Here is a 26,324-nt window from a genome sequence, read left to right on the forward strand (position 1 = left end):
TCTTCTGCTTTAGCCTTCGCCAAGATGGGGATTGGCAACTCCTCTGCCCGGCAGCGATGTTCCTCCTCTCTCTGGAGAAGCTCCTGCTGATGCTTTTCTTGAGCCATTCTGAGCACGCCCACATCTTTCAATATGGCCCTATTCACGGTTTGACACGCTGATAGGTGACCTCTGAGCTTAGAGACTTCCTTCTCCAGCTCATCCACTCTGTGCTCAATCGCCAGTTTCAGGACCCTTTCTTGCTCGACTGTCTCTTTAAGCAGCTCTATCTCATGGTCCTGCTCTCTTTTGGCTAGCACATGTCGCACCACCAGTTCTTTAATTAAACTTTCAGACGGGGTCTCTTGCCCAGCCACACTCTGCCTCTTCAGAGTTCCACCTGTTTCTGCATCCACCTCCATGGTCTCTCCTGGGCTCTTGGTAACTTCAGAGTTCTCCATCTCTTCAGCATCAGGTACTCTGGAGCCTTCATACTGAGCCACTTCACTCTTTCCGGGTATTGCAGATATGGGACTACCACAGGTCTGTTTTAATTCCAGCCCTACCTCTGTGCTGGGATTTGTCAGAGGTAAAGTGACCTCCTTATCAAGGACAGTAACCTGATCTGTACCTGACCCTGTCTCTTCCTCATCATCTCTCTTCTCAGAGGATGTAACCTGTCCCGCCTTTCTGCGGCCCCCGCGACAAGATGAAGGTCTGTGATTTTTACTCGGCTCCTCCTTAGTGCACTCTTTTCCCTTTGCGCTCAAGTCACAGTCTGGATAGGAGTCACCCCCTCTCACTCTGTCATCCTGGAACAGCAATTCCCCATTTACACAAGTGTCAAATCCACACTTTCTTCCAGTCACCCGGAACTCTGGATTATCGACCTTAGGTGTCGCTATCTCCTTTTCACACATCACACCACTCGGAATCACTACAGCCGCGTGTTGTGGTGGGGCTCCCTTAGGGTCATTCTGAGTCCGTTCTGAGCAATCAGACACTCCCCTTTCCTCCCACAAGTCCCAAAACCTTTCAAAGTCCTGGCCTATTACAACAGGGAATGGCAAATCTGAGACTACAGGTACATCATGGCTGGAAATAATAGTGGGCGTCTCAATGATTACCCTGGACACCGGATAATCCCTAGTGACCCCATGAACGCAGTGGACTTCCATCTTCCTTCCGGGAATCAAATAGACAGGGAGTGTGGCGCTCACCAGCGTCACCAGGCTCCCTGAGTCCAGAAATCCAGTCACGCACACTCCATTGACTTCTGCAGAACAGCTCTGTGTCATCTTGCCAGATGAAAAGTCAGTACAACATTCTGAACATGCGCTGTTCGAACACTGAACCCGGCAACAGTCCATCAGCGCATTCACCGCCACCCCTTTTTGGGCCACCACCCCTATTTGGGTCACCGCCCCCTTTTTGGACTCCACCCCCTTTTGGGTTATCGCCCCTTGTGGACCATTTTCTCCTTTAGGGCCACCACCCCTTTTAGGGACTCCACCCCCTTTTGGGCAACTACCCCCTTTTGAGATGCAGCCCCTTTTTGGCCAACCATAATTATTTGGGCACCACTCCGTTTTTGGGACTCCACCCACTTTTAGGGACACCACCCCACTCTGGGGTACACCCTGTGGACTTCCCACAGCACTCTCAGGCCCCAGTTTGCCCAGCACACCAATGTGACTCTGGCCCTTTAAGAGTCCGCACACTCTAAACCAGCAATGTCTTTCTTTTTTTTTTTTTTCTCTCTGCTGCAACCGTGCTGCACAGCTCAACCGCAGACTTCGTGGACCCGCTGATCCACAGCAAGCCGCTTGTCACCTTCGTGGACCCGCCGATCCACAGGAAGCCGCTTGTCACCTTCGTGACCCCACCGAGCCACAGCAAACTTCGTGACCTCACCGAGCCACAGCAAGCTGACTCTCAGGAAAAAAAAACTCAGTCTCTCACTGACCCCGGTCAGAACACCACAGACTCCGGTCTGTTACGCACCCGGCTTTACACACAGCCCAAAAACAGTTTTTCACTGACCCCGGTCAGTACAATACACGGTTTTCAGACCATCACCCGTTGGCAACTTCATGGGTTCCTGGACACCCCTCAGCCTCAGAGATGCCCAGACGCACTGTCTCTGTTTTCTTCCACTCTGACCCCGGTCAGTACACACGGACACCTGTCCGTTACCTGTTGGTGCTGGCCACACAGGTTCCCGGATCCCTCTTCTCCTCAGAGGTATCCCAAAACAGCAGTTCTCACTGACCCCGGTCAGTACTGTATTACTCACGGTTGTCAAGACCGTCCACTCTTCTGGCTCAGTCCAGCCAGCGCTGCAACCTGTGTTCCTTGGATTGTTGCCCGCATCCGAAACACCAATTGTAGGGGTTGTACTCGCTCAGGTGCGGCAGATGACACTCTGGAGGCACGTTTCATTAAAAGTTCACCGGGTTCATTGCTCCATAAACCACATAGCAACATGAACAACGGGTAAACAGTCTTACATCAGATGGATGAGACCTCAATGTCCATAACAGAGCTCCGCTCTCTCAGGTCTGTAGGCACACAGACTGTGCTATGTCCAGCACGCAGGCCCAGTCCTGGAGCCTTAACACACTGTGGAGGTTTTCTCCTCCACACACACAGACTCCTGTCTGTAGTGTCCCGCCTGGACACAGGGATCTCTGTCCACACTCACAGATTCCCAAACACTCACAGCCATGTGCCAAACACAGCTCCATTATTGACGCCTCTCCATTATTAATCTGGCTTAATGTCACCTTACAATAGCAAGGTGACATTAACCCTTCATTACCCCATATCCCACTGCTACACGGGAATGGGAAGAGAGAGGCCAAGTGCCAGAATAGGCGCATCTTCCAAATGTGCCTTTTCTGGGGTGGCTGAGGGCAGATGTTTGTAGCCAGGGGGGCCAATAACCATGGACCCTCTCTAGGCTATTAATATCTGCTCTCAGTCACTGGCTTTACCACTCTGGTGGAGAAAATTGCGCGGGAGCCCAAGCCAATTTTTTCCGCGATTTAACCCTTTATTTTTAAAGCTACAGCGCCCAAATTTTGCACATACACACTACTAACATTAGTAGTGTGGAATATGCAAAAAAAAGGGATATTAGATGGTTTACTGTATGTAAACCATGTCTCATATCCTGTCGGGTTTGTGAAGGAGAAATGAAATGAATTACCGGCTTTTCGATAGAACACCGGTGCGTATTTCTCGCAAGTCACACTGCTGGTCCGTGTGGAATCCGTATTTTTCTCGCCCCCATAGACTTTCATTGGCGTATTTTTGGCGCAATACGGTGACAAACGCAGCATGCTGCGATTTTCTACGGCCGTACAATACCGTATATTACGGATGCGTAATATACGGCTGATAGGAGCTGGGCCATAGAGAATCATTGGGCCGTGTGTAATGCGTATTTTACGGATGTATTTTCTGCGCTCATACGTCCGTAAAACTCGCTAGTGTGACGCCGGCCTTAGTGATCCATTACTACAGGTATGCAACAGAGAAAAACAGACGGGCCCCATTAATTAATATGGAGTCCATTTTTTAGAATGGAAGAAAAAGTTCTGCTGCATCTTTATTTTTAAGGCTTCAAAACCCGGCCACCAAATGGACCCCATAATAATTAGTGCGACCCTCTTCGTCTCCTGTTTGCATACGATGGATTTAGTTTGCCTTTTCCTAAAACAAATGAACAAACGGAATGTCCGAACGCTCTTGTGAACAGAGCCTTAAAGGGTTGGTTACTGGCAAATGTGACATTTAATAACATACTTAAATAACATAAAAGGTATCAACCACTGAGGACTCTCAATTCTAAATATTTAATAAAATAGAAGAAGTCCAGGAGATAGAAAAAGAAATAATAATAGTAGAGGAGAGACGGTTGAGCACAGAATAGACTTTTTTGATTATTCAGCAAGAGACTTGGAGCTTGTAGTTCTGATCGCTTCCTTATAAATGGACGGAGTATTGGGTACATGACCTACGCATTATTTTCCATAATTCTTTCGGCAGAGTTGGACGTGAGGAAATACAGAGGAGACAGGACATTGTCCTCAGTGGACACTTTATCCGTGATGAACACTGTATTTTCCGGAGTGATATGATGATCTGCGGCTCAGGTAATACGATCAAATACTTTGTGCTGAAAAATTGTCTTAGCTCAGTAATGCAGAACAACATTTGTAGTAAGAAATACTTAATGTTGTGTTTTTTCCCCTTCTCACAGTTGCGGTGACACTTGAGCCTTGTGAAGGGGCCGACACTTACGTTAATGGAAAGAAAGTGACAGAGCCGTGCGTGCTGCGATCAGGTGAGACTATGTCCCCGGTACTCAGGCCTTGTGATAAGTAAGAAATACCCGAAGCTACCTGGCATGCAAATATACTTATATAACCAGTAGATAAAAAAAGAAGATACTTTGTGGCTCCAGTCAATAGTTAGGAGAACACAACATAATGGATTTATTGATGAGACGTAATAAGCCAGTATCGACAATGACATGAATCCTAATGGCTGATCAATGTGCTCAGATTGAGTCTGTCAAAAGACCAAAAATGTATTTTACCCATGTGGGTCCCCGACAGTTTCCCCAGGGCCCCTGAACCAAAACCAAGTATTGATTGCCTTCCTAACAAATGCTTTGGATAGTTTCATTGACTACTGCCAAATAATAAAAATGTTTCTACTGTGGTGGGAATATGCTAATTAGTGGGAGACTAGTCGTGGGGTGTTGTTTTCCTTAGACTAGTCATCCCACTAATCATGTTACCACTCCCCAATGGCAATGTATATCATGCTCTGCAAATCTGTTAATCCGCTGGTTCTGCAAATGTCCCATCTGGCTGTGTCCTACGTCATCACTGCCTCCGAAGCATGCACAATGCGCTGATGAGGCCAAGGTGCATATTCCTGCATTAACTGCGCATTGTCAGGGAGGCCGAGATTTGCATAAAGCCAGCGGTGATGCCGCACTTACAATTTATATTACTCACACCATCAGGGGTGTGATCACATAATCAGTGGGATGACAAATCTGGGGAAAACAATGCCTCACTGATTAGTCACCCACTAATTACCTTATCACTAGAGGAGCTTAGAGAAGCTGTTGGGTTTCCTTTAAACAAATCTTCTGAGACCCTAGAATAGTATTTTACTGCATATACAGAAATGACATCAGCTTTATAAATCTAAATATTTCTACATTGGAACAGTCTGACATTGCGTTTCACTGCATTCTCTGGTGTCCATTTGCTATAAGCACCAGGATAGGCTCCCATTTACCAGAGACCAAGAATCATCCTCTGGCCTCCATCAGGCCAAAGTAGCTTTTCATTTGCTGAATAGACTAGAGATGGAATAAAGCTTCAGATTGTGCTATTCCATACAAACGAATACAGTATAAAAAAGTATACCTCAAGTATATGGTGTTAACAATGGAAGCTTGTAGACAATGTACGACTCTGTCTGCTCTTACTTCAAAGATATACCGGTAGTTTGGAAACCTTCCACATCCAAAAAACCCATTAAGAGTAATCCTCAGGTAATACATTTCCTTGAGTCTTCTTCTGTTAGACTGAGTAATAGTATAGTAAGCTACGGTATTCATTTATTTACATCTGTTTTTGGGAGAACTCATTTCGAGTCACTGATGGTAGCCACTAGAGACATTGTTGCTTTACCTCGACAGTAAAGGACTAGTCAAGGACTTACAGTGTTTTAAAAAGTGAATTTTTTAACTAACATGATCTTGTATTGGGAAGGCTCAAACTGTTAAGGCTCATGATATATTATTGTCTTCCTGCTTGTTGGTACCCTGTGTAATACTGTATATATGGCACTTGGCTACAATCTCTATTTTTTTATTTAGGTAATCGAATCATTATGGGGAAGAGTCATGTGTTTCGCTTTAACCACCCTGAACAAGCCCGCCAGGAGAGAGAACGGACTCCTTGTGCAGAGACTCCTGTAGAACCTGTGGACTGGGCGTTCGCTCAGCGAGAGTTACTCGAGAAGCAGGGTATTGACATGAAGCAGGAGATGGAGCAAAGGTGAGTCTGCGTGTAAAGCAAAGAGATTGGGTGTTCACATACGTTTCTTTTTGTGACATGTCAATTACGTTCCATAACAGTCATAGCGTTGGCGGGTCCAACAGGAACCCCTATCAATTGATGACAATAAGGGATTACTTACTTACTGAAGAGATGATGACTTTGTACTCAAGATTATCTCTTCAATCACGAATAACAAATCATGATGATAGTCCTTGCTAACTTTGCATTGCATTCTACAGGAAGAGTGTACATTTATCAGTCCTTGAAAATTAAAATCAGGCCCTGTTTTCTATTTGTGACAGGATCTAGTTGTTGTCAAATGTTGACATGTTCACATACTTAAAGCCACCATATACCTTAAAGTAGATCAAACCCAACATTTTTGTCGAGAAAGGTCAACCATCCAGTGTTTACAGGGCTCACCTGACTTTCCTGGAGAAAGACTGAGCGTGTCGAATTTCAATGCAGAATTATTTTGCTCTTCGGTTAGATAAGCCGTCCCCCGAGGAGTCTGTCAGCAGCTTATTCCCTTCTAACAAGCAGCCAGGCCAAGCGTTAATATGCAGGAAAGAGTCTAAATCGATAGCTGTTGGCCGACATGTATATAAGATATATGGGCACCTTCACATGTCAAAGAGGACCTCATGGTAATTAAAATAATGCTTCTACTTTTTCCCATTAGACTTCAGGAACTGGAAGATCAGTACAGAAAAGAACGCGAGGAAGCAAATTACCTTCTGGAGCAGCAGAGACTGGTACGAACTTAATAGAATATGTATGGGAATAGATTAGGTTGAAGCACTGATAGATTTCTTTTTTATGTAGTTCACCCTGCAGCTTAAAGGGAACCTGTCACCCCCAAAATCGATGGTGGGGTAAGCCCACCGTCATCAGGGGCTTATCTACAGCATTCTGTAATGCTCTAGATAAACCGCCGATGTTACCTGAAAGAGGAGAAAAAGAGGTTAGATTATACTCACCCAGGGGCGGTCCCGCTCCGATGGGCGTCTCAGGTCCGGTACAGTGCCTCCCATCTTCATTCCATGACGTCCTCTTCTGGTCTTCACGCCGCTGCTCCGGCGCAGGCGTACTTTGTCTGCAGAGCAAAGTACTGCTGTGCGCAGGCGCCGGAAAGGTCAGAGAGGCCCGGCGCCTGCACACTACAGTACTTTGCTCTGCCCTCAACAGGGCAGACAAAGTACGCCTGCGCCGGAGCCGCCGCGTGAAGACCAGAAGAGGACGTCATGGAATGAAGATAGGAGGCGCCGGAGCGGACCTGAGACGCCCATTTGACCAGACCGCAGCGGGACCGCCCCTGGGTGAGTATAATCTAACCTCTTTTTCTCCTCTTTCAGGTAACATCGGGGGCTTATCTACAGCATTACAGAATGCTATAGATAAGCCCCTGATGACGGTGAGCTTACCTCACCATCGATTTTGGGGGTGACAGGTTCCCTTTAAATATAGTGTGAATTTTATTCTATGGGTTGTTATGATTGAGGTGATATCCTATTTGAAGGGTTTTTAACACTTTTGTCAAATCAAACCATTTTTTAAAATATTGTTGATATTTTTTTTACTGTCATTTTTTTCTAACCTTTATTTAATCTTAATCCTTCTAAGAGACTTAGCTACTTATTATATCATAGCATTAATATGCATTATGTCCTGTTAGTGTAAAACTGATCACATGGCAAGTCTAGGGGCCCAAATGATATAGAAACTCACCAGCACCCCATCATCACATTGTAGAGCACCGATGTGTAAGCAGAGTTGTTAAAAGGATGTTATAAAGTGGTTTACTAGATGTCTTAGACTTGATGAAGCTGGTATATTTACTTATAAAAATCAATGTCAGAATGACTGACTAATACTTTTGCAAAATACTTGAGCACACTGAGTTCAACTTGAGATTTGAGTATGTAGTTTGTATTGTGCAAAATATGGTGAAAAATCTGCTTTAAAAGAACAGATATTGATCTTTTTTTTTTTTTTTTTTTTTCCTTTTTTTTTACAAAAAAGTTATCCAGTGCCATTCAGAAAGTGTACTTATTCACATTAGTATCTTTCATTAGTGGGGCTCATGTTCTGCTTTCCATAGCACACATGCACACACTCAGTACAACTAATATGAAAGGAAGTCAATTTATCTATCGCTATGTTTTTGGTATGCGAGAGGAAAAGCAATCCCGAAATGCTGCAAGGCAGCCAACCAACCAGCCAACCACTTTCCTGCCCACATTAGGATTTATCTCATAGGGACCCAACTGACCTATCCTAACAAAGGAGAAATCATGTAAGCTACATGCAGACGTGTGCTGTCCGTTCTAGAATTGTGTAGCACACGGACAGCTTACATACCAATGTTAGTGAAAATGACCAAGTGATTGGGCGGAAAAGATCACAGCATGCACTAGTCCAGGGGTGCACAACATTTTTGGTCGAAGGGCCACATTGTCATACTGAACCAATCCCAAGGGCTGCAAAATAATTAAAGCGGTACTTACATGAATACATTACCAGAACCACCATAAGTACATTAATACATCACCAGAACCAAGTTTTAAGTATTTGAGGAGGGTTTGGAGAGTTTATGCTAAAAAAAACCACGTTTTGGGACCATAATTCTTCTCCATTTTGTCCAGACGCCATGATGAGATTCCATGCCCAATGCTTGTCTCTGCAGACTTCCCTCTTCTCAGCAACACTTCCCAACATGATGCCCTTAAAAATAAGTATCATTATATTGCCCAATAAATCAAAATACCTCCAATACTGCGCCCCTGAATAGATAATTGCCCTTCACTGTGCTTCCTGCTCCAAATATCTCCCCCACACTACCCTTCTCCATAATATCCCCCACACACTGCTTCGCTCCAAAATGTCACTTCAATCTGCCCCTTTCCATATCTTACTCACAGTGCCTCTCTGCATAGAGTCGCCACTGCCCCTCGTTATACTATGCTCCCTTTCACAATTCTCCAATTGCTCCGTAATGTGCTCAATGTACCCTTGCAGTATCCCCCAACCCTTACATCCCCTACCCTGACACCCTCTTCCAAACCAGTGCCTGTCACATCCTCACTAGTTCTGCGGTCCCAACATCAGTGTGATGAGGTCATTAATGAGCTGATGTCATCACGCCTCTGCACATTGGGGCTGGGGCTGACAGCCGATTTCACTGCCCCATGCCCGATGCACACAGTGTTGTTTTAGACGTGAATACATTTGACTATATGAAGAAGGTAGCGGGGTCTCCTGGGCAGCTCCGTGGATGCACAACATCCTTCGGCAGACCGTATGTTGTGCGGGTCTGCGCTACTCTCTTCCATTTTTTGGCTGAGATTCAGCTATTCAAGTCTGTGGGTGAGCAATAAAAACTTGTTCCAATATGATTCATCCATATTGCATCTGTTTTTCCTGATACATTGCTGTTATTAACATAAGAAACTATATTTGGACTTGTATATTTTATAATATAAGTAAGATGTATAAAAACCGATATCATAAAGATGTAAGAAATGAACATACAGATGACACACAGATGGAATATTGATAAAAATCGTCTGTTTTTTTTTTGCGGATGAAAATCAGATGTTTGCCTGAACCCTACCTAAAGGATCAGCACTGACTACTTAGCCATCATTTGGTTCACCATACATTTCTTGTTTTACTCCTCAGGATTATGAAAGTCGTCTGGAAGCTCTTCAAAGACAGATGGATTCAAGATATTATACTGAGGTCAATGAGGAAGAGGAAGAGCCTGAGGATGATGGTAAAAATACCAAAGTATCTGGTCGTCATTTACACGCTCAATCACAGCACAAAATCGAGCTTTCCTCCTTATTATCTGTTGTATGTGGTTATTTTTTAGTTCAGTGGACGGATCAGGAGTACGATCTGGCCCTGTGGGCTTTTCGAAAATGGAAATGGTACCAATTCACGTCACTGCGTGACCAGCTGTGGGGCAATGCCATCTTTCTGAAGGAGGCCAATGCAATCAGTGTGGAACTGAAGAAGAAGGTGATACTGATGAGACAATTCAGGGACATTCAACATCTCCATCCACACTTTCTCTCTGTATACATTTTATGCTTGTGTTTGATTCACATAATCAATCAGAAATATCCATTGATTTTATTAGTTTATGCAAGTCCGTTTTGCTTTCTGATATCAGATAACTAATATAGAAAAGATTTAGTCTAAAACTCTTGCTCATGTATATATCAAAAATGTGCTGGAGGATGGAAAATTGCATTGTGTGTACCTATACATCCAAAGACAAACTTGGTTAAGATTAGATAGGGTGTAAAAAATATAAAGTGATGCATATGCACTAGTTTATCTGCAAAAAAATGTGCCCAATGTCTATAATGTTTTTACATGACTAGCTCAGTGTCTTCAGGCGAACATACACATTTCAGTCCATACTGACTGTCACAGTCGTTTAAATTGGCCATATACGCAACCAGCCCCTTGTATACTGTAGTCCCATGTAGACTGTGAGCCCTTGCGGGCAGGGTCCTCGCTCCTCCTGTACCAGTTAGTAACTTGTTTTGTTCAAGATTATTGTACTTGTTATGTATACCCTTTTTCCCATGTAAAGCGCCATGGAATAAATGGCGCTATAGTAATAAATAATAATAATAACGTACGCAAACATCCTCCTCAGAGAAGAAGAGGACTTGATCTCTGGAACCATCTATTTGAGGTAGCAATCCTAAAAGTCAATATCAACCCTTTAATGAATCTTAGTTTCTAGTTTGTCTTCTTATCCTATTTGCAGACACAAGTCTCGGGACATTTTCCCTCATCATCAGTACAAATCAGGAGATCTGATTTGGCTACTTGAGAGGCTACTTGAGAGGGGTTCTAAGGGAGAATGTTTCGCCAAACTGGTGTAAGGAGACTTATAGGCTATGCAATTCTCCTATGGGAATTTAAATAGGAAAAGAGCCTCCTCATAGAGGAAAAGGTCTTGAACTCTAGTGCCACCTACTGAATGTAGCAATCCTAAAAGCCAATATAGACACTTTAACAAGCCTTAAATTTGTCATACATGCCCAATCATAGTGGGCAAAGGACAAAAGATCTGTCTCTGTAACATTCTTGGAATGTTCCTTTACTGAAAGCTCTTTCAGGGAGTAGCAGCTCTTGGATAAAAATGTTAAACTTGGCTGATTTCAGTCCACATGATTTTGTCTTCGGCTAGATCATTGTTCACTTTTACCAGATGAATTATCAAGTCAACGGTAGACGAATGCGTATGATATGGCCGCCACTATCCTATAGAAAGTCTTATTTTCTTACTTAATGTCGTAAATATAGCACCAACATATTGTGTTTTAGTGTCTATGGGCTCAAAATTGAATTTTCTTTGCCTAGACACACAGAACTATACATTAAGTCCAATTTCACAGATATGTTTTTGTATGATGACAATCAAATTACCTAAAGGAACCCAAGCAAACACAAGACACACAGACACCTTGCAGTAAATATACAATAGAAATATTAAGTAATTCTAGCTAATTAATGAAATGAAAATTATAATAGGAATATTTAATTTATTATAATCAGCTCCTTAACAAAATTAAAGGGAATCTGTGAGACGAATTTTATCCCCCCACCAAATGATTTATATGTACAAGTGGCTCTTTCAAAGACAAGTCCAGCAATACCTTTACATGGATAGTCCGCTCCTCCACTATTGAGAAATCAATGTTTGAATTGATATGCAAGTTAGGCTCAAGGGCTATGGTAGATCTTAAGCCTCTGTAATTCCAGCTCTATTCCCCTTATTCCACCTCCTTCTGTTGGACTGACAGCTTTATGCTGTCTGACTTTAGTCAAAGGAGCCGTCAGACAAGCAGGAGGAGGCGAGGAATAGAGCTGGAATGACAGAGGATTTAGATCTACAATAGATCTTCAGCCACATTTGCAATTCTAACACTGATTTCTAAGTAATGGAGAAAGGGACCTGCCATGTAAAGGTATTGCTGGACTTGTTTTTAAAAAGTTATATCCACATATAGTTAAGGGGTGAAATCCTGCTGACAGATTCCCTAAAATACAGTTGGGAAAATAAGTATTTGATACATTGACGATTTTGCAAGTTTACCACCTACAAAGAATGGAGAGGTCTGTAATTTTTATCGAAACACAATGTTGCCCAGCGACAGGCCCGAAACCTGAAAGATCTGGAAAAGTTCTGTATGGAGGAGTGGGCCAAAATCCCTGCTGCAATGTGTGCAAACTTAGTAAAGAATTGTAGGAAATGTCTGACCTCTGTAATTGCAAACCAAGGTTTCTGTACCAAATATTAAGTTCTGTTCTGTGACCCCTCCATTCTTTGTAGGTGGTGTAGGTGAGAAAACTTACAAAATCAGTATCAAATACTTATTTTCTCCACTGTGTATATATATATATATATATATATATATATACAGTGGGGCAAAAAAGTATTTAGTCAGTCAGCAATAGTTCAAGTTCCACCACTTAAAAAGATGAGAGGCGTCTGTAATTTACATCATAGGTAGACCTCAACTATGGGAGACAAACTGAGAGAAAAAAATCCAGAAAATCACATTGTCTGTTTTTTTTATCATTTTATTTGCATATTATGGTGGAAAATAAGTATTTGGTCAGAAACAAAATTTCATCTCAATACTTTGTAATATATCCTTTGTTGGCAATGACAGAGGTCAAACGTTTTCTGTAAGTCTTCACAAGGTTGCCACACACTGTTGTTGGTATGTTGGCCCATTCCTCCATGCAGATCTCCTCTAGAGCAGTGATGTTTTTGGCTTTTCGCTTGGCAACACGGACTTTCAACTCCCTCCAAAGGTTTTCTATAGGGTTGAGATCTGGAGACTGGCTAGGCCACTCCAGGACCTTGAAATGCTTCTTACGAAGCCACTCCTTCGTTGCCCTGGCGGTGTGCTTTGGATCATTGTCATGTTGAAAGACCCAGCCACGTTTCATCTTCAATGCCCTTGCTGATGGAAGGAGGTTTGCACTCAAAATCTCACGATACATGGCCCCATTCATTCTTTCATGTACCTGGATCAGTCGTTCTGGCCCCTTTGCAGAGAAACAGCCCCAAAGCATGATGTTTCCACCACCATGCTTTACAGTAGGTATGGTGTTGGATGGATGCAACTCAGTATTCTTTTTCCTCCAAACACGACAAGTTGTGTTTCTACCAAACAGTTCCAGTTTGGTTTCATCAAACCATAGGACATTCTCCCAAAACTCCTCTGGATCATCCAAATGCTCTCTAGCAAACTTCAGACGGGCCCGGACATGTACTGGCTTAAGCAGTGGGACACGTCTGGCACTGCAGGATCTGAGTCCATGGTGGCGTAGTGTGTTACTTATGGTAGGCCTTGTTACATTGGTCCCAGCTCTCTGCAGTTCATTCACTAGGTCCCCCCGCGTGGTTCTGGGATTTTTGCTCACCGTTCTTGTGATCATTCTGACCCCACGGGGTGGGATTTTGCGTGGAGCCCCAGATCGAGGGAGATTATCAGTGGTCTTGAATGTCTTCCATTTTCTAATTATTGCTCCCACTGTTGATTTCTTCACTCCAAGCTGGTTGGCTATTGCAGATTCAGTCTTCCCAGCCTGGTGCAGGGCTACAATTTTGTTTCTGGTGTCCTTTGACAGCTCTTTGGTCTTCACCATAGTGGAGTTTGGAGTCAGACTGTTTGAGGGTGTGCACAGGTGTCTTTTTATACTGATAACAAGTTTAAACAGGTGCCATTACTACAGGTAATGAGTGGAGGAAAGAGGAGACTCTTAAAGAAGAAGTTACAGGTCTGTGAGAGCCAGAAATCTTGATTGTTTGTTTCTGACCAAATACTTATTTTCCACCATAATATGCAAATAAAATGATAAAAAAACAGACAATGTGATTTTCTGGATTTTTTCTTCTCAGTTTGTCTCCCATAGTTGAGGTCTACCTATGATGTAAATTACAGACGCCTCTCACCTTTTTAAGTGGTGGAACTTGCACTATTGCTGACTGACTAAATACTTTTTTGCCCCACTGTATATATATATATATATATATATATATATATATATATATATATATATATATATATATATATATATATATACATCCATTTGATTGCAGTACTACCATTTCCTGATTTTATAGGTTTTATAGTCTAAACTGTCCAAAATCTATGTATTTCCAGGTACAGTTCCAGTTTGTGCTTCTGACAGATACTCTATATTCACCACTACCACCTGACCTGTTGCCACCTGATGCCCACTCAGAACGTGAGAAACGTCCCTTCCCGAGAACCATTGTGGCTGTGGAAGTTCAGGATCAGAAGAATGGAGCAACTCACTATTGGACCCTGGAAAAACTCCGGTAATTTTTGAGTCTTTTGGATTTAATTGCATGTCTGACAGTTATTTTATTATATAGCTATCATGAATGGAGGCTTATCTATAACTATAATATGATATTTATTGTTGCTTTAGACGCTCAGTGGTCGCAGGCAGTACGTGGTGAGACAAAACTGCAAACTAGCTCTTTGCCAGCTAAAAGAAAACTGTCTCTTTTGTGCAAACTATTGAAAGTTGCTAACTGTAGAGAAAAAAAAGAAAAGATAACCATTTACAGACAGTTTTGTTTTTTTCAAAGCCATACTTTTTTCTTCAAAGTACAAAAAAGTTCAATATGTAACACAAAAATGTGTCTATTACAAGTACTCTCTAAAAGAAACAAAGGTCCGCAATGAACTTTCCCTCAACCCTCCAAACCAGAAGGAAAGGAATAGGTATAGGGGGTCCTCCTTCACTCTAGCTTAGCAGATGAATTCCAGTAGTAGAAGAATGAGGTCCTATCCAGCGCTGTCACAGGACATTATCAGAATGTGCAAAGCTTGATTTTTTTCTCAAATTACCTTATTTATTACAAAAAGTCAAAACAAATAATTGAATAAAATATAAGATATTAAAAGGGCTAAAACAAGCATGTGTATTACCTTATATTTATTGGATTCTTTTATTTTACTTTTTATAACTAATAAATAAATTAATTTGAGAAAAGAATCAAGATGTGCACATTCTGATAATGCCAACTGACAGTACCTGATAGGACCTCATTCTTCTACTATTGGAATTCATCAGCCGTACCTACAATAACTCCATCCGGGGAGATCTGGATAAAGAGGCAGCCAGCAAATACAGAATTTGGGGATGCTTTTTGGCATAGCTCACAAGGTGAGCACAGACATATACATATTCTCTTCACCCTTTTTACCCGATGGTATTTCACTAGGGAGCATCTCTCTATCACTCTCCTTATTTTGCATATATAGTATTATTCTCACTTTAGGTTAGGGTAGAGCCTGTCTTTGTCCCAGATTCCACCAGTGTCCACAGTCTTGGACTGTTCCTTCATTGAAGGGCCACCTCATGGATGTAGCAATCCTAAAATTTAATATTGACCCATTAGCAAGATTTGCCACTTAACAAGACTAAGAAGGCAAACCAGACACTCAATTTGCAGACCCACGTTTCGGGGTGTTTGCCCCTGCTCAGTGAATGCAAAGCAGGAAATCTAGATTGGTTAGGTGAGAGGCCTAAGACTGGAAGTATAAGAGGGAATGTTTTCTCCTTGTGGAAAGTGCTATACCGGTGTAAGGAGACTTATAGGCCATGCAATGATCCTCTTGCAGTGCCCCAGAGTCCTGGTCGTTGCAGTACTGATGCTCCGCCGCTAAGGGGAGTGATGGTACGGGAGTGATAGTACGTCTGATGGCACTGAAGGAGTTCACCTGACCAGGTATCACAGACACCAATACACTTCATAGTCTGGCCTCCAGGGGGAGCTAAGGGCGCTATGTATTAGTCCACGCCTCACAATCTGGTAAAACTGGGGGTTAGATAGGAAGTTAGACAGAAAGCTGACAGGGTTGGAACCAGGCAACATCCTGTGGCAGAGGGTGTTGCAGGGGAAGATTCAAGGGGGTCCCTGTCAGGGGTGGGATCCTGACAGAGGCCTAGCGAAAAGGACAGAACGTTAAGGAACCGCGCCTGCACTACATCGCGGCGGTATCTCAAGAAAGGACAAGAAGCGAGGTTTATTGTGGAGAGTGAGAAACGAGATCAAAGCAAAAAGGAGATAACACAAGTAGGAGTCGTGCTGTAAGATCGAGGCAACATCCTACTGAGGCGCGTAGCCGATGGCCGGAACGCCAAGGAAGTATCTGGCTCCAAGCAATACTTCAAACCAACGGCAGGACAGTTAATTATAGGTTGGCTGTCTCACCTAAATCACCTAAGCAGATATAGGGGGCAACTGTGGGAGAGGGGCGTCACTAGGGTCCCGGAAGAACTCCAGGCCTACCCGTCATACGGGTGCGTCCTAGCCATATCATCTGGGGGACGGAGAAGAACATCAGAACAGACATAAGTTGTGGGAAAGAACATCAGAAGCAGACACAACAGTTGTGAGGACTATCCCATGGTGCTCAGCAGGGAAGTACTACAACACACAGGCGCTAGAAGGTAGGCACAGATTTCCACCTGCAAAGGGAACTCTGGAGGTGCCATCGGACCGGCCCGGTCTCAGACAGCCCTGTTAACCGTACTCTGGATTGAGGATCTTGAAGCCTTCAGTAAAGAGGTAAAGAGACTGCAACCCTGTGTCCTCATTATTCATTGCGACCTGCACCACGCACCATCACCTACAAACTTTCATTGGATGCCCCTTAGCAGGGTCACGGACCGGGTCTAGCCACCGTGACAACCCCAGAACCGAGACAGAGAGGCCCGGTACCGAGTACCCCGCGGCCCTGCGTCTGGGGGCGCTCCACTCTCACCTAGCCAAATCACATGTACTATTTTGCACTCAGGAGGGGAAAACACCCCTAACACATATCTGCAAATGAAGTGCCTGATTTGGTTTCTTATCCTAGGTCATGTGGTAAGGCTCTTTAAAGGGACAATATTGATTTTTAGGATAGCTACATCCAATTGATGGCTCAATAGTTCAAGTCCTCTTCCTCTCTGAAGAGAAGATTTGCATATTTAATATACTAGAGGAGCTTTGCATGGCTTATAAATCTCTTTACAGCGGCTTGGCACTCTCCAAAGAAAGAAATTGTTCCCCCTTAGACCTCCACTACAGGGGAAACAGAGGTGTGCAGAAGAGTTGCAGGGGTGTTTGGAACTTGATCCATCAAACCCCCCTAGATCTCACAATGGGAAACCCCCTAAGTGCATCAAATCCAAAGGAATCCTTTTTATAAAAAGTAAACAAAATAAAGAATTGATCTAGGCATAGCGAGATGAATGTACGGTATTCATTTGTAGACAGCTCTACAAGGTTTTGCAACCTTCATGAGTGCAAAGCAAAGCACTTATTGGCTTGTCTAAAAGCCTTTCAAGATGATCTAGTGCAGGGGTGGATTAAGGGTAGCCAGGGCTCCAGGCTGTTCAGACACTGTGGACCCCCCGGTCATGTGACGGGGGTCATGTGACGGGGGTCATGTGACGGGGGTCATGTTATACCTGAACCAGATTATTCCAGAAAAATGGCCGGGCCCTACTCTACTGTAACCTATTAAATATTTGTTAAAATATGCAATACAATTTAGGTATATTTGGATTTATTTTTCAATTTTTAAAATGACCAATATCACATACAAGGAACAAATACCACCGCACCATGACCAGACAACAAATTACAACCACAGTGATCGAATAATATCACATACAAGGAACAAATACCACCGCACCATGTCAAGACCACATATTACCACCACTTGGTGACCAAATAGCACATACAAGGGGCAAATACCGCAACACCATTTCCAGACCACATAGTGAATGAATACTACAATACTGATCAGTAATAAAAAACCAACACAATACTATCACCATAAGTGCCAGTATTCACAGGAGATCTGTACTTAGTATGCAGTGTCTGTGTAGAGGTAATACAGAGATCACTGGTGGTATTATACACAGGAGCTCTGTATATAATGTATAGGTAATACAGTGATCACTGGTGACATTATACACAGGAGCTCTGTATATAGTATACAGTGTATAGTGTCAGTGTATAGGTAACACTGACTCACCAGTGACGTCTCTAGGTGAAGTCCTTCATCTTTCATCCAGCACAGACCGCCATCATTTCTTCCAGCCAGGACTCATTTCTGCAGGAAATAACACAGTTATCTCGAGCTCCGCTTGCAGAACACATTACTTAATTTTTCCCAACTTCTACATTACACCACATGAAGAAAAAAAGGCGACATAGTGTCACTCTGCACAGTAACAGGACAGCCCCCCTTTTAAAACAGTGTCCTCAAAAAATAAAATAAATACATCACTGCAGTAATAATATCCCTTAATTAGCCCCTATGTCCAGCATTGCCCCCAGACAGTGTGTCCAGCAATCTGCCCCAGTGTGTCCAGCATATTACCGTCAGTGTGTCCAGCATATTACCACCAGTGTGTCCAGCATTGCCCCAGTGTCTCCAGCATTGCCCCCAGTGTCTCCAGCAATCATCTGCCCCAGTGTGTCCTCCAGCATTGCCCCCAGTGTGTCCAGCAATCTGCCCCAGTGTCTCCAGCATTGCCCCGGGCCCAGTGTCTCCAGCATTGCCCCCCAGTGTCTCCAGCATTGCCCCCCAGTGTCTCCAGCATTGCCCGCAGTGTCTCCAGCATTGCCCCCAGTGTCTCCAGCATATTTCCCCCAGTGTGTCCAGCATTGCCCCCAGTGTGTCCAGCATTGCCCCCAGTGTGTCCAGCATTGCCCCCAGTGTCTCCAGCATTGCCCCAGTGTCTCCAGCATTGCCCCAGTGTCTCCAGCAATCATCTGCCCCAGTGTGTCATCCAGCATTGCCCCCAGTGTGTCCAGCAATCTGCCCCAATGTCTCCTGCCCCAGTGTCTCCAGCATTGCCCCAGTGTCTCCAGCAATCATCTGCCCCAGTGTGTGTGTCCTCCAGCATTGCCCGAGTCAGTGTCTCCAGCATTGCCCCAGTCATTGACTGTCCAGCATGCAGCATTATTGCCGTTACTTAGGTTAGCAAAATACAAAAAAACAACAAAAAAAAAACAACCGAGTTCTCCTCACCTGACCAGCGCTCCAGGCGACGAGCTTCCTCCAGCAGCGCGCACTCGCCGGCATCTGTCAGATGCCGGCGACATGTGCACTGCGCATGCGGCCGCCGACTTCAGCTGCCAGCCTCCAATTGGCTGGCGGCTGCCTGTTGTTAACTATTGACTTGCGGGCCCGCCCCCGCACATCAATAGGAAACCGCCGCAGCGCCGGTAGGGGCCCGGTGAGCAGATGAGACGGGGCCCGATGCGGGCCCCCTCTTTCTGCCCACCGGGTCTGGGCCCATAAATTATACATACGCCAGTAGTCAGTCAGGGGGCCGTGCAGCGGTGCAGACAGTAATGCCCTGATGGCGGCGGCCTGCGGGCAATCTGTGCGGTAGTAGCCCAGGGCCCCCCCACACCACTGGGCCCTGGGCTACTGCCCAGATTGACCCTCTTATAATCCGCCCCTGATCTAGTGGATCTGTTTCTTTTGTAGGAGACCATTAGAGTCATGTAACTCTACAGTCACATGAACCAAGTGTTGTCAAGTTGTCAAGGCTGTTTAATTATCCAAGGAAATTGTAGGAGAGATCAGCACAAAATAGGTTCTTATCCCAGAAATATAGTGAGCTTTGCGCTCAGATTAAACTTACCTGTTTAATCTGTAAAAACAGCAAAAAGTGCAAAATCAGCTGCAGCAGATCCACGGGTCAGCCAGTGACCATCAGACATCAATAGGTTAGAAGGAGTTTCTATCATGTGGTTTTTCCTGAAAAAGAAGTAACTTTGTACTTCGAAACGCGTCGAAATAAACCATCATCTTATTTTACTACACTGAGATATACAGCTCTGGCAAAAATTAAGAGACCACAACGTCAAAACCCTGTCATGGGCAGCCCAATCTCCAGACCTGAACCCCATTGAAAACTTCTGGAATGTAATCAAGAGGATGATGGATAGTCACAAGCCGTCAAACAAAGAACTGCTTAAATTTTTGCGCCAGAAGCAGTGTGAAAGACTGGTGGAAAGCATGCCAAGACGCATGAAAGCTGTGATTAAAAATCATGGTTATTCCACAAAATATTGATTTCTGAACTCTTCCTGAGTTAAAACATTAGTATTGTTGTTTCTAAATGATTATGAACTTGTTTTCTTTGCATTATTTGAGGTCTGAAAGCACTATTTTTTTTTTTTTTTTAATTTTGACCATTTTTCTTTGTCAGAAAAAAAATACAAAATTTATTGTTTGGAAATTCGGAGACATGTTGTCAGAAGTTTATAGAATAAAAGAACAATTTGCATTTTACTCTAAAATATACCTATAAAGAGAAAAATCAGACAAACTGAACATTTTGCAGTGGTCTCTTAATTTTTGCCAGAGCTGTACGTCTTAAATCCTGTCGGCAGCACGGAGACTATGCACAAACTCCTTCTAGCCTTGAATTAGAAAAATTAGATTTACCGTATATACTCGAGTATAAACTGAGAATTTCAGCCCATTTTTTAGGCTGAAATTGCCCCTCTCGGCTTATTCATCGAGTCATACCCAGGGGTCGGCAGGGGAGGGGGAGCAGCAGCTGTGTAATAATACTCACCTGTTCCTGGCGCCAGGACCCCACACCACTCCCATAGGGGTGGAGCCTCATATTCATTACTGTAATGAGCAGTACCATGTGACCGCTCACTACAGGAAGAAGCTGCCAGCGCCAGGGAACCAGGGACCGCGCCAGGAGCAGGTGAGTATAACACAGTGCGCGATATTCACCTGCTCCACCGCCGCCGCATCTTCCCTGTCTACTGCACTGACGCTCAGGTCAGAGGGCGCGGTGACGCGATTAGTGTGCACCCTCTACCTGATCATCAGTGCAGAGGATGGAAGACACAGCGGCGCCCGGCGGCGGTGGAACGAGGAGCAGATGAATCTAGCAAGTGCCGGGGGCCTGAGAGGTGAGTATGTGATTTTTTTTTATCGCAGCAACAGCATATGGGGCAAATGACTGTATGGAGCATCTTATGGGGCCATAAGAAACATTTGTGGAGCATTATATGGGGCAAATGACTGTATAGAGCATCTTATGGGGCCATAAGCAACGTGTGTGGAGCATTATATGGGGCAAATGTCTGTATGGAGCATCTTATGGGGCCATAATCCGCATTTGTGCAGCATTATATGGGACATATTTTAATATGGAGCATCCTATGGAGCCCATCATAAACTGTATGGAGCATTTTATGGGGCGTATTTTGTATGGATCATCTTATGGGGCCCATCATAAACTTTATGGAGCATTATATGGGGCTCCTGATTCAATATGGATATTCAAAAACACTTAACCTACTGATGTCTCAATTAATTTTACTTTTATTGGTATCTATTTGTATTTTTGACATTTACCGGTAGCTGCTGCATTTTCCACCCTAGGCTTATACTCGAGTCATTAAGTTTTCCCAGTTTTTTGTGACAAAATTAGGGGTCTCGGCTTATACTCGGGTCGGCTTATACTCAAGTATACACGGTAAGTTGAGTCTTTTAGGGATTGTCTAGATAGAAAAATGAACATCATAGAGAAGAATTATCTACTCTAACATCCCACAAATAACCAGAACACAGAAAGAAGTTGGATTGTGTCAATGGATGTATATGTGAGTTGAATGTCTTTTGAAAAGTGGTTAATAAAAAGGAAAATATAGGAAAATAAAAAAATAAAATCACTTTACTTTATACCTTATAGTCTTGGATTCTACGGATTGATAAAACATTTCATATCTGTTGGACATGCCTTTTTTTTTCTCACTTCAGCCCAGGTACAAAGATGATTGTCTCCAATTTTATACCCATTGTGATCAAGCTGTGATCTGGTATTCGGGGATTAGATATCGCTCTGGGTTCATACATTTTTATTGCGTTCTTCAGTATAATTATGCCTCCACAGGCAACGCTTGGATATGATGCGTGAGATGTATGACCGTGCAGCTGAGCTTCCATCTGGCCTAACAGAAGACTGTGATAATGTGGTGACAGGAGGAGATCCTTTCTATGATCGGTTCCCTTGGTTCCGTTTGGTGGGCAGGTAAGTTCCCCTGTAATTCTAGCCTGCACCTCGTATAATATCGTAGGTTTGGAAAACTGGCGACTACGTATTTGGTGAGTTAGTGGTCTCTCCATCTACTTGAATAATGCCAGCCTGTCTCATCATACTAAAGACATAACTTACCCAGCTCTTTAATTAACCATAACTGTGTACCTTATTTAGCAGGGAAAGTTGTCTTCCTGCTCTCGACCTTCTTTATCCTTTCTTCCCTGTTCCACAACATTTCTTTGTTCATTGGTTTGTAGCTTTTCATTCATAGTTTCCTATTTTTTGTATACACCTGCCATCTTGCTTACATCACCAGTTTATATTCTTAACCCTTTCTGTAGGTCCCTTGGGTTTTCCATCCCTGGTTTGGGTTACCAATTCTGTTTTTTACTAACCTACCCCCTCCTCATTTCTGATCTCAGCTCTCCCTTATTCACCACATGCATGAGCGACAGCATGGCCAAAATAACCCCCTCCCCCACCCTCTCAAGCCCTGGCTCCGAGGGCCCTGAGCCAGCCTCCCAGCTTGAAGAGGAGGAGGGTTTGGAGTATGAGGAGGAGGAGGAAGAAGAAGATGGATCCCAGGAGCATCCCTGCTGTGCTGTCAGATCAGACCCGTTTCATGACCGCTCCCCTCTGTTCAGTGTAGTGGGAAGGTTCGTCAGATCTGCCCAGAGCATGCTGGGAAGCAACCAGCTCTTTCAGGACGATATTTCTCGCTCCAGCATCACTGCTAGAGTGCACCACTATCAGGGGTCTCAGATCACATTGTAGGCCTGCAATGCACTGTAAAGCCATAAATCATTTCTCTACATTACAGTTTGGTTCTCTAATAATGATATAATTGAGATATTGGTGTTATTTAAGTACCAGTAAATCACTATGAAAACACTCATATCAAACCTTTCCAGGGTCTAGGACCAGTAATGGTGCTAGGTTGAGCTAATAGTGGGCTATTTTGTATCTAAAGATGGTGCTTTATGGTTCCACTTAACATGGACCATCTTTGAGTGTTTTTCAAACCCCTCAATTTTTAAAGAAAAACCCTACTAAGATCTAAAATACCAAAAGTGTAATACACACTTTACAATTATTCTGCTGTTCTAATGCAAAGACATATCTAGCCATCTACTGACATTATTATTATTATTATTATTATTATTTATTATTATAGCGCCATTTATTCCATGGCGCTTTACATGTGAGGAGGGGTATACATAATAAAAACAAGTACAATAATCTTAAACAATACAGGTCACAACTGGTACAGGAGGAGAGAGGACGCTGCCCACGAGGGCTCACAATTTACAACACATCCCAAAACATCTGAATTCGGTTGAGGTTGGGTGATTATGGAGGCCATGTCACCTGACGGTTTACTCCATTCCTCCCCTTCTTGGTCATATAGCCCTTACATAGCTTGGAAGTGTGTTTTGGGTTATTGTCCTAACCAGATGGGATGGTATGTAGTAGAAGTTTAGTGATCTTCCTTTCCTGGGGCGGTTCTCATGATATCCCGTTTCATCAAAGCGATTGATGGTTTTCATGACTGCACTTGAGGATAACTTCAGGTTTCCTGATTGACTGATCTTATGTATTAAAGTAATAATGGCCTGTTGTTTAATTACTTAGCTGAGGGTTTCTTGCCATATCCTGGCTTTTCCATATGACTTTCTCCTTGTACAAGTGCATACTGTGCAGTTTGAAAAGGGTCACTAACTCATTTGTTTTTAGACAACCATAGGTTAGTAGTGATATACTACCTTACAGCCGTGGTCTTTACTAGGATGTCAAGCAGAGTGTCCATAGCTACAAGTCGCTCTCACACGCAAATCATGCCTTAACTTTAAATATAGGGGGTATCATGCTGGTCCCAGTTCCCCTATAAGTGTTTTCATTTATGATATGTGCTTTGAAGAACAATTGCATTGCAGGCCATAGTGAATAAGCTTCATAATCTAATATATAATATCCAATCGGCTCTGTCACAGCTTCAGGCGATTGTGTCGCTATCCCACAATCCATCGCAGCCGAAGGCTACGAACTGCGCCTCCACAAGTGACAAAAATGGCACCGCTATTCCGTCGGGAGATCAGTGGCGCTCAGTCAATCAGTAGTGCAGCGCGGCTTTGGTGGGGGATTTGAATCCCGTGCCGCTCATTGGCTGAGCGCGAGGGGGATGTTCATTTCACCGCACTCCCGATGCAATAGCATCTGGCCTATTTCTAGTGAGTTATAACGTCCTAATAATTTTTCAATGGACTATTTCAATTAAATCTAAGCTTCCTTGTGTTCCTACTGGAGTGCGGTGAAATGAACATCCGCCTGGCGCTCAGCCAATGAGCGGCGCGTGATTTAAATGCCCGGCCAAAGCCGCACGGCACCGCTCATTGGCTCAGCCACTGCCGCGTGGGATTTGAATCCCCCGCCAAGCCGCACGGCACCGCTCATAAGCTGAGCGGTGTGGGATTCAAATCCCCTGCCCCGCCGGCTGAGCCAATGAGCGGTGCCGTGTGGGATTTGAATCCCCTGCCAAAGCCGCGCAGCACCACTCATTGGCTCAGCCGGCGGGGGATTTGAATCCCGCGCCGCTCATTGGCTGAGCGCCAGGGAGATGCTCATTTCACCGCACTCCCGATGCAATAGCATCGGGCCTATTTCTAGTGAATTATAACTTCCTAATAATTTTTCAATGGACTATTTCAATTAAATCTAAGCTTCCTTGTGTTCCTACTGTATCACTAAAGAGGTTGTCTGCTTTGGACAATCGTTTTTACTATATAGGTCCAGAGTATCTCAGTGTTGAGACATTCGTGATTTCAGAAAGACCTGAGTTATCTGTAAGGCAAGATATGCAGCACCCCCACAGGGCAAAGGAAACATTACACCGATCCTATTGAGATCAATTGCTTTGGTCCTCCTGAGACAGAGACCTTCTTGGTAACAACATAAGAAAACATGAAGATTATAGACATGCTGAACTTGACAGTAAATACAACCTGTACCAGTTTTGGTTTTAGTACATTGAGGAGTGAGCAATATACGTGAAACTAATATGTTCCTATAAAGTATCTTTGATAGTAGTTGATTTCTCTTTCCCATGTATGATAGCAGATGGCACATATTATTATATACAGGATCAGTGGTGTATAATATCTTTAGAGTGTTTTCCTAGCTATAAAAGTAAATTATGGGACCGCTACACTAGTTGGTGGGATTTCCAACACCATGTTCACCACCAATATAAAGAAAGAGCTGGCTCCTTCTCATAGCTCTCTGTTTCTTTTTGCTTTGGTCCTTTTCATTTGATTGATTTCAGGTTTTTGCCGGCACACCCATACACCTTTATGCTCTGCTGCTGGCGTTTTCCCTCACACAGAACACCGGGGTCCAGTTGACCCTCCTGTCCGCCTCCAACCCTCCCTCACCTTCACAGTTCCTCCCCATGTTGATCAATGTTCGCCACTAGTTCGTCTTACCATCCCATTTACCCTATATTCTGCTGTGGCTGACCCACTTACCTCCGAGCTGCTAGTGGCTGCCCACCTCACATATTTTTTGTAGCTTGGCAGCTCTTGTTGTGGTGTGAGCTGTATCCCTCCTACTAAAGAATTGCAGTGTGTATCCTGACCTCTTCTTTCTTGTTTTTCTTCACCCTTCTCATTCCTGTTCTTTCTTTTTTCTTTGCTGATTATTCTTCTCCATTCTCTTCAATCTCCTTTTTAACTGGTCACTTTATTCACAATCTCTGTGCTCATCTCTTCATCAATCCCTACTATTCTATTCCCGACTGGTCTTCTCCTTTTCTTCCATCCACTTTTACTGTTTTCTTTCTACCTTCTATACTTCTTTCTCTCCTCCTGTAACCTATGTCCCACTCTGCAGGGCCTTTGTATACCTGAGCAATTTGCTGTACTCTGTGCCTCTGGTTCATCGAGTCGCTATCGTTAGCGAGAAGGGAGAAGTGAAAGGATTCCTGCGAGTTGCTGTTCAGGCCATTTCCGGTAAGGATTGTTCGCTGTGAGTGCATCAATCGTTTTTGATGGATAAATAGTGTATACGGTTCCATACATATCATTTTTTTGGAAAAAAAAC

General features: G+C 43.8%; 1 protein-coding gene across 6 annotated transcripts in view; it reads left to right on the forward strand.

Moving 5' to 3' along the window:
- Positions 1 to 26,324, forward strand: part of KIF1A (kinesin family member 1A) — a 235,892-nt gene that overhangs the window by 137,268 nt on the left and 72,300 nt on the right. For all 6 annotated transcript variants that reach the window (XM_077291029.1, XM_077291030.1, XM_077291031.1 and 3 more), the window contains exons 18-26: positions 4,033 to 4,139; positions 4,247 to 4,330; positions 5,888 to 6,068; positions 6,754 to 6,826; positions 9,753 to 9,846; positions 9,946 to 10,094; positions 14,276 to 14,454; positions 22,083 to 22,220; positions 26,115 to 26,233. In XM_077291029.1, coding sequence (XP_077147144.1) covers positions 4,033 to 4,139; positions 4,247 to 4,330; positions 5,888 to 6,068; positions 6,754 to 6,826; positions 9,753 to 9,846; positions 9,946 to 10,094; positions 14,276 to 14,454; positions 22,083 to 22,220; positions 26,115 to 26,233 — 1,124 coding nt within the window. The remainder of the gene's footprint in view (positions 1 to 4,032; positions 4,140 to 4,246; positions 4,331 to 5,887; positions 6,069 to 6,753; positions 6,827 to 9,752; positions 9,847 to 9,945; positions 10,095 to 14,275; positions 14,455 to 22,082; positions 22,221 to 26,114; positions 26,234 to 26,324) is intronic.

Source organism: Ranitomeya variabilis, chromosome 2 (genome assembly GCF_051348905.1).
Source record: "Ranitomeya variabilis isolate aRanVar5 chromosome 2, aRanVar5.hap1, whole genome shotgun sequence".
NCBI classification, from domain to species: domain Eukaryota; kingdom Metazoa; phylum Chordata; class Amphibia; order Anura; family Dendrobatidae; genus Ranitomeya; species Ranitomeya variabilis.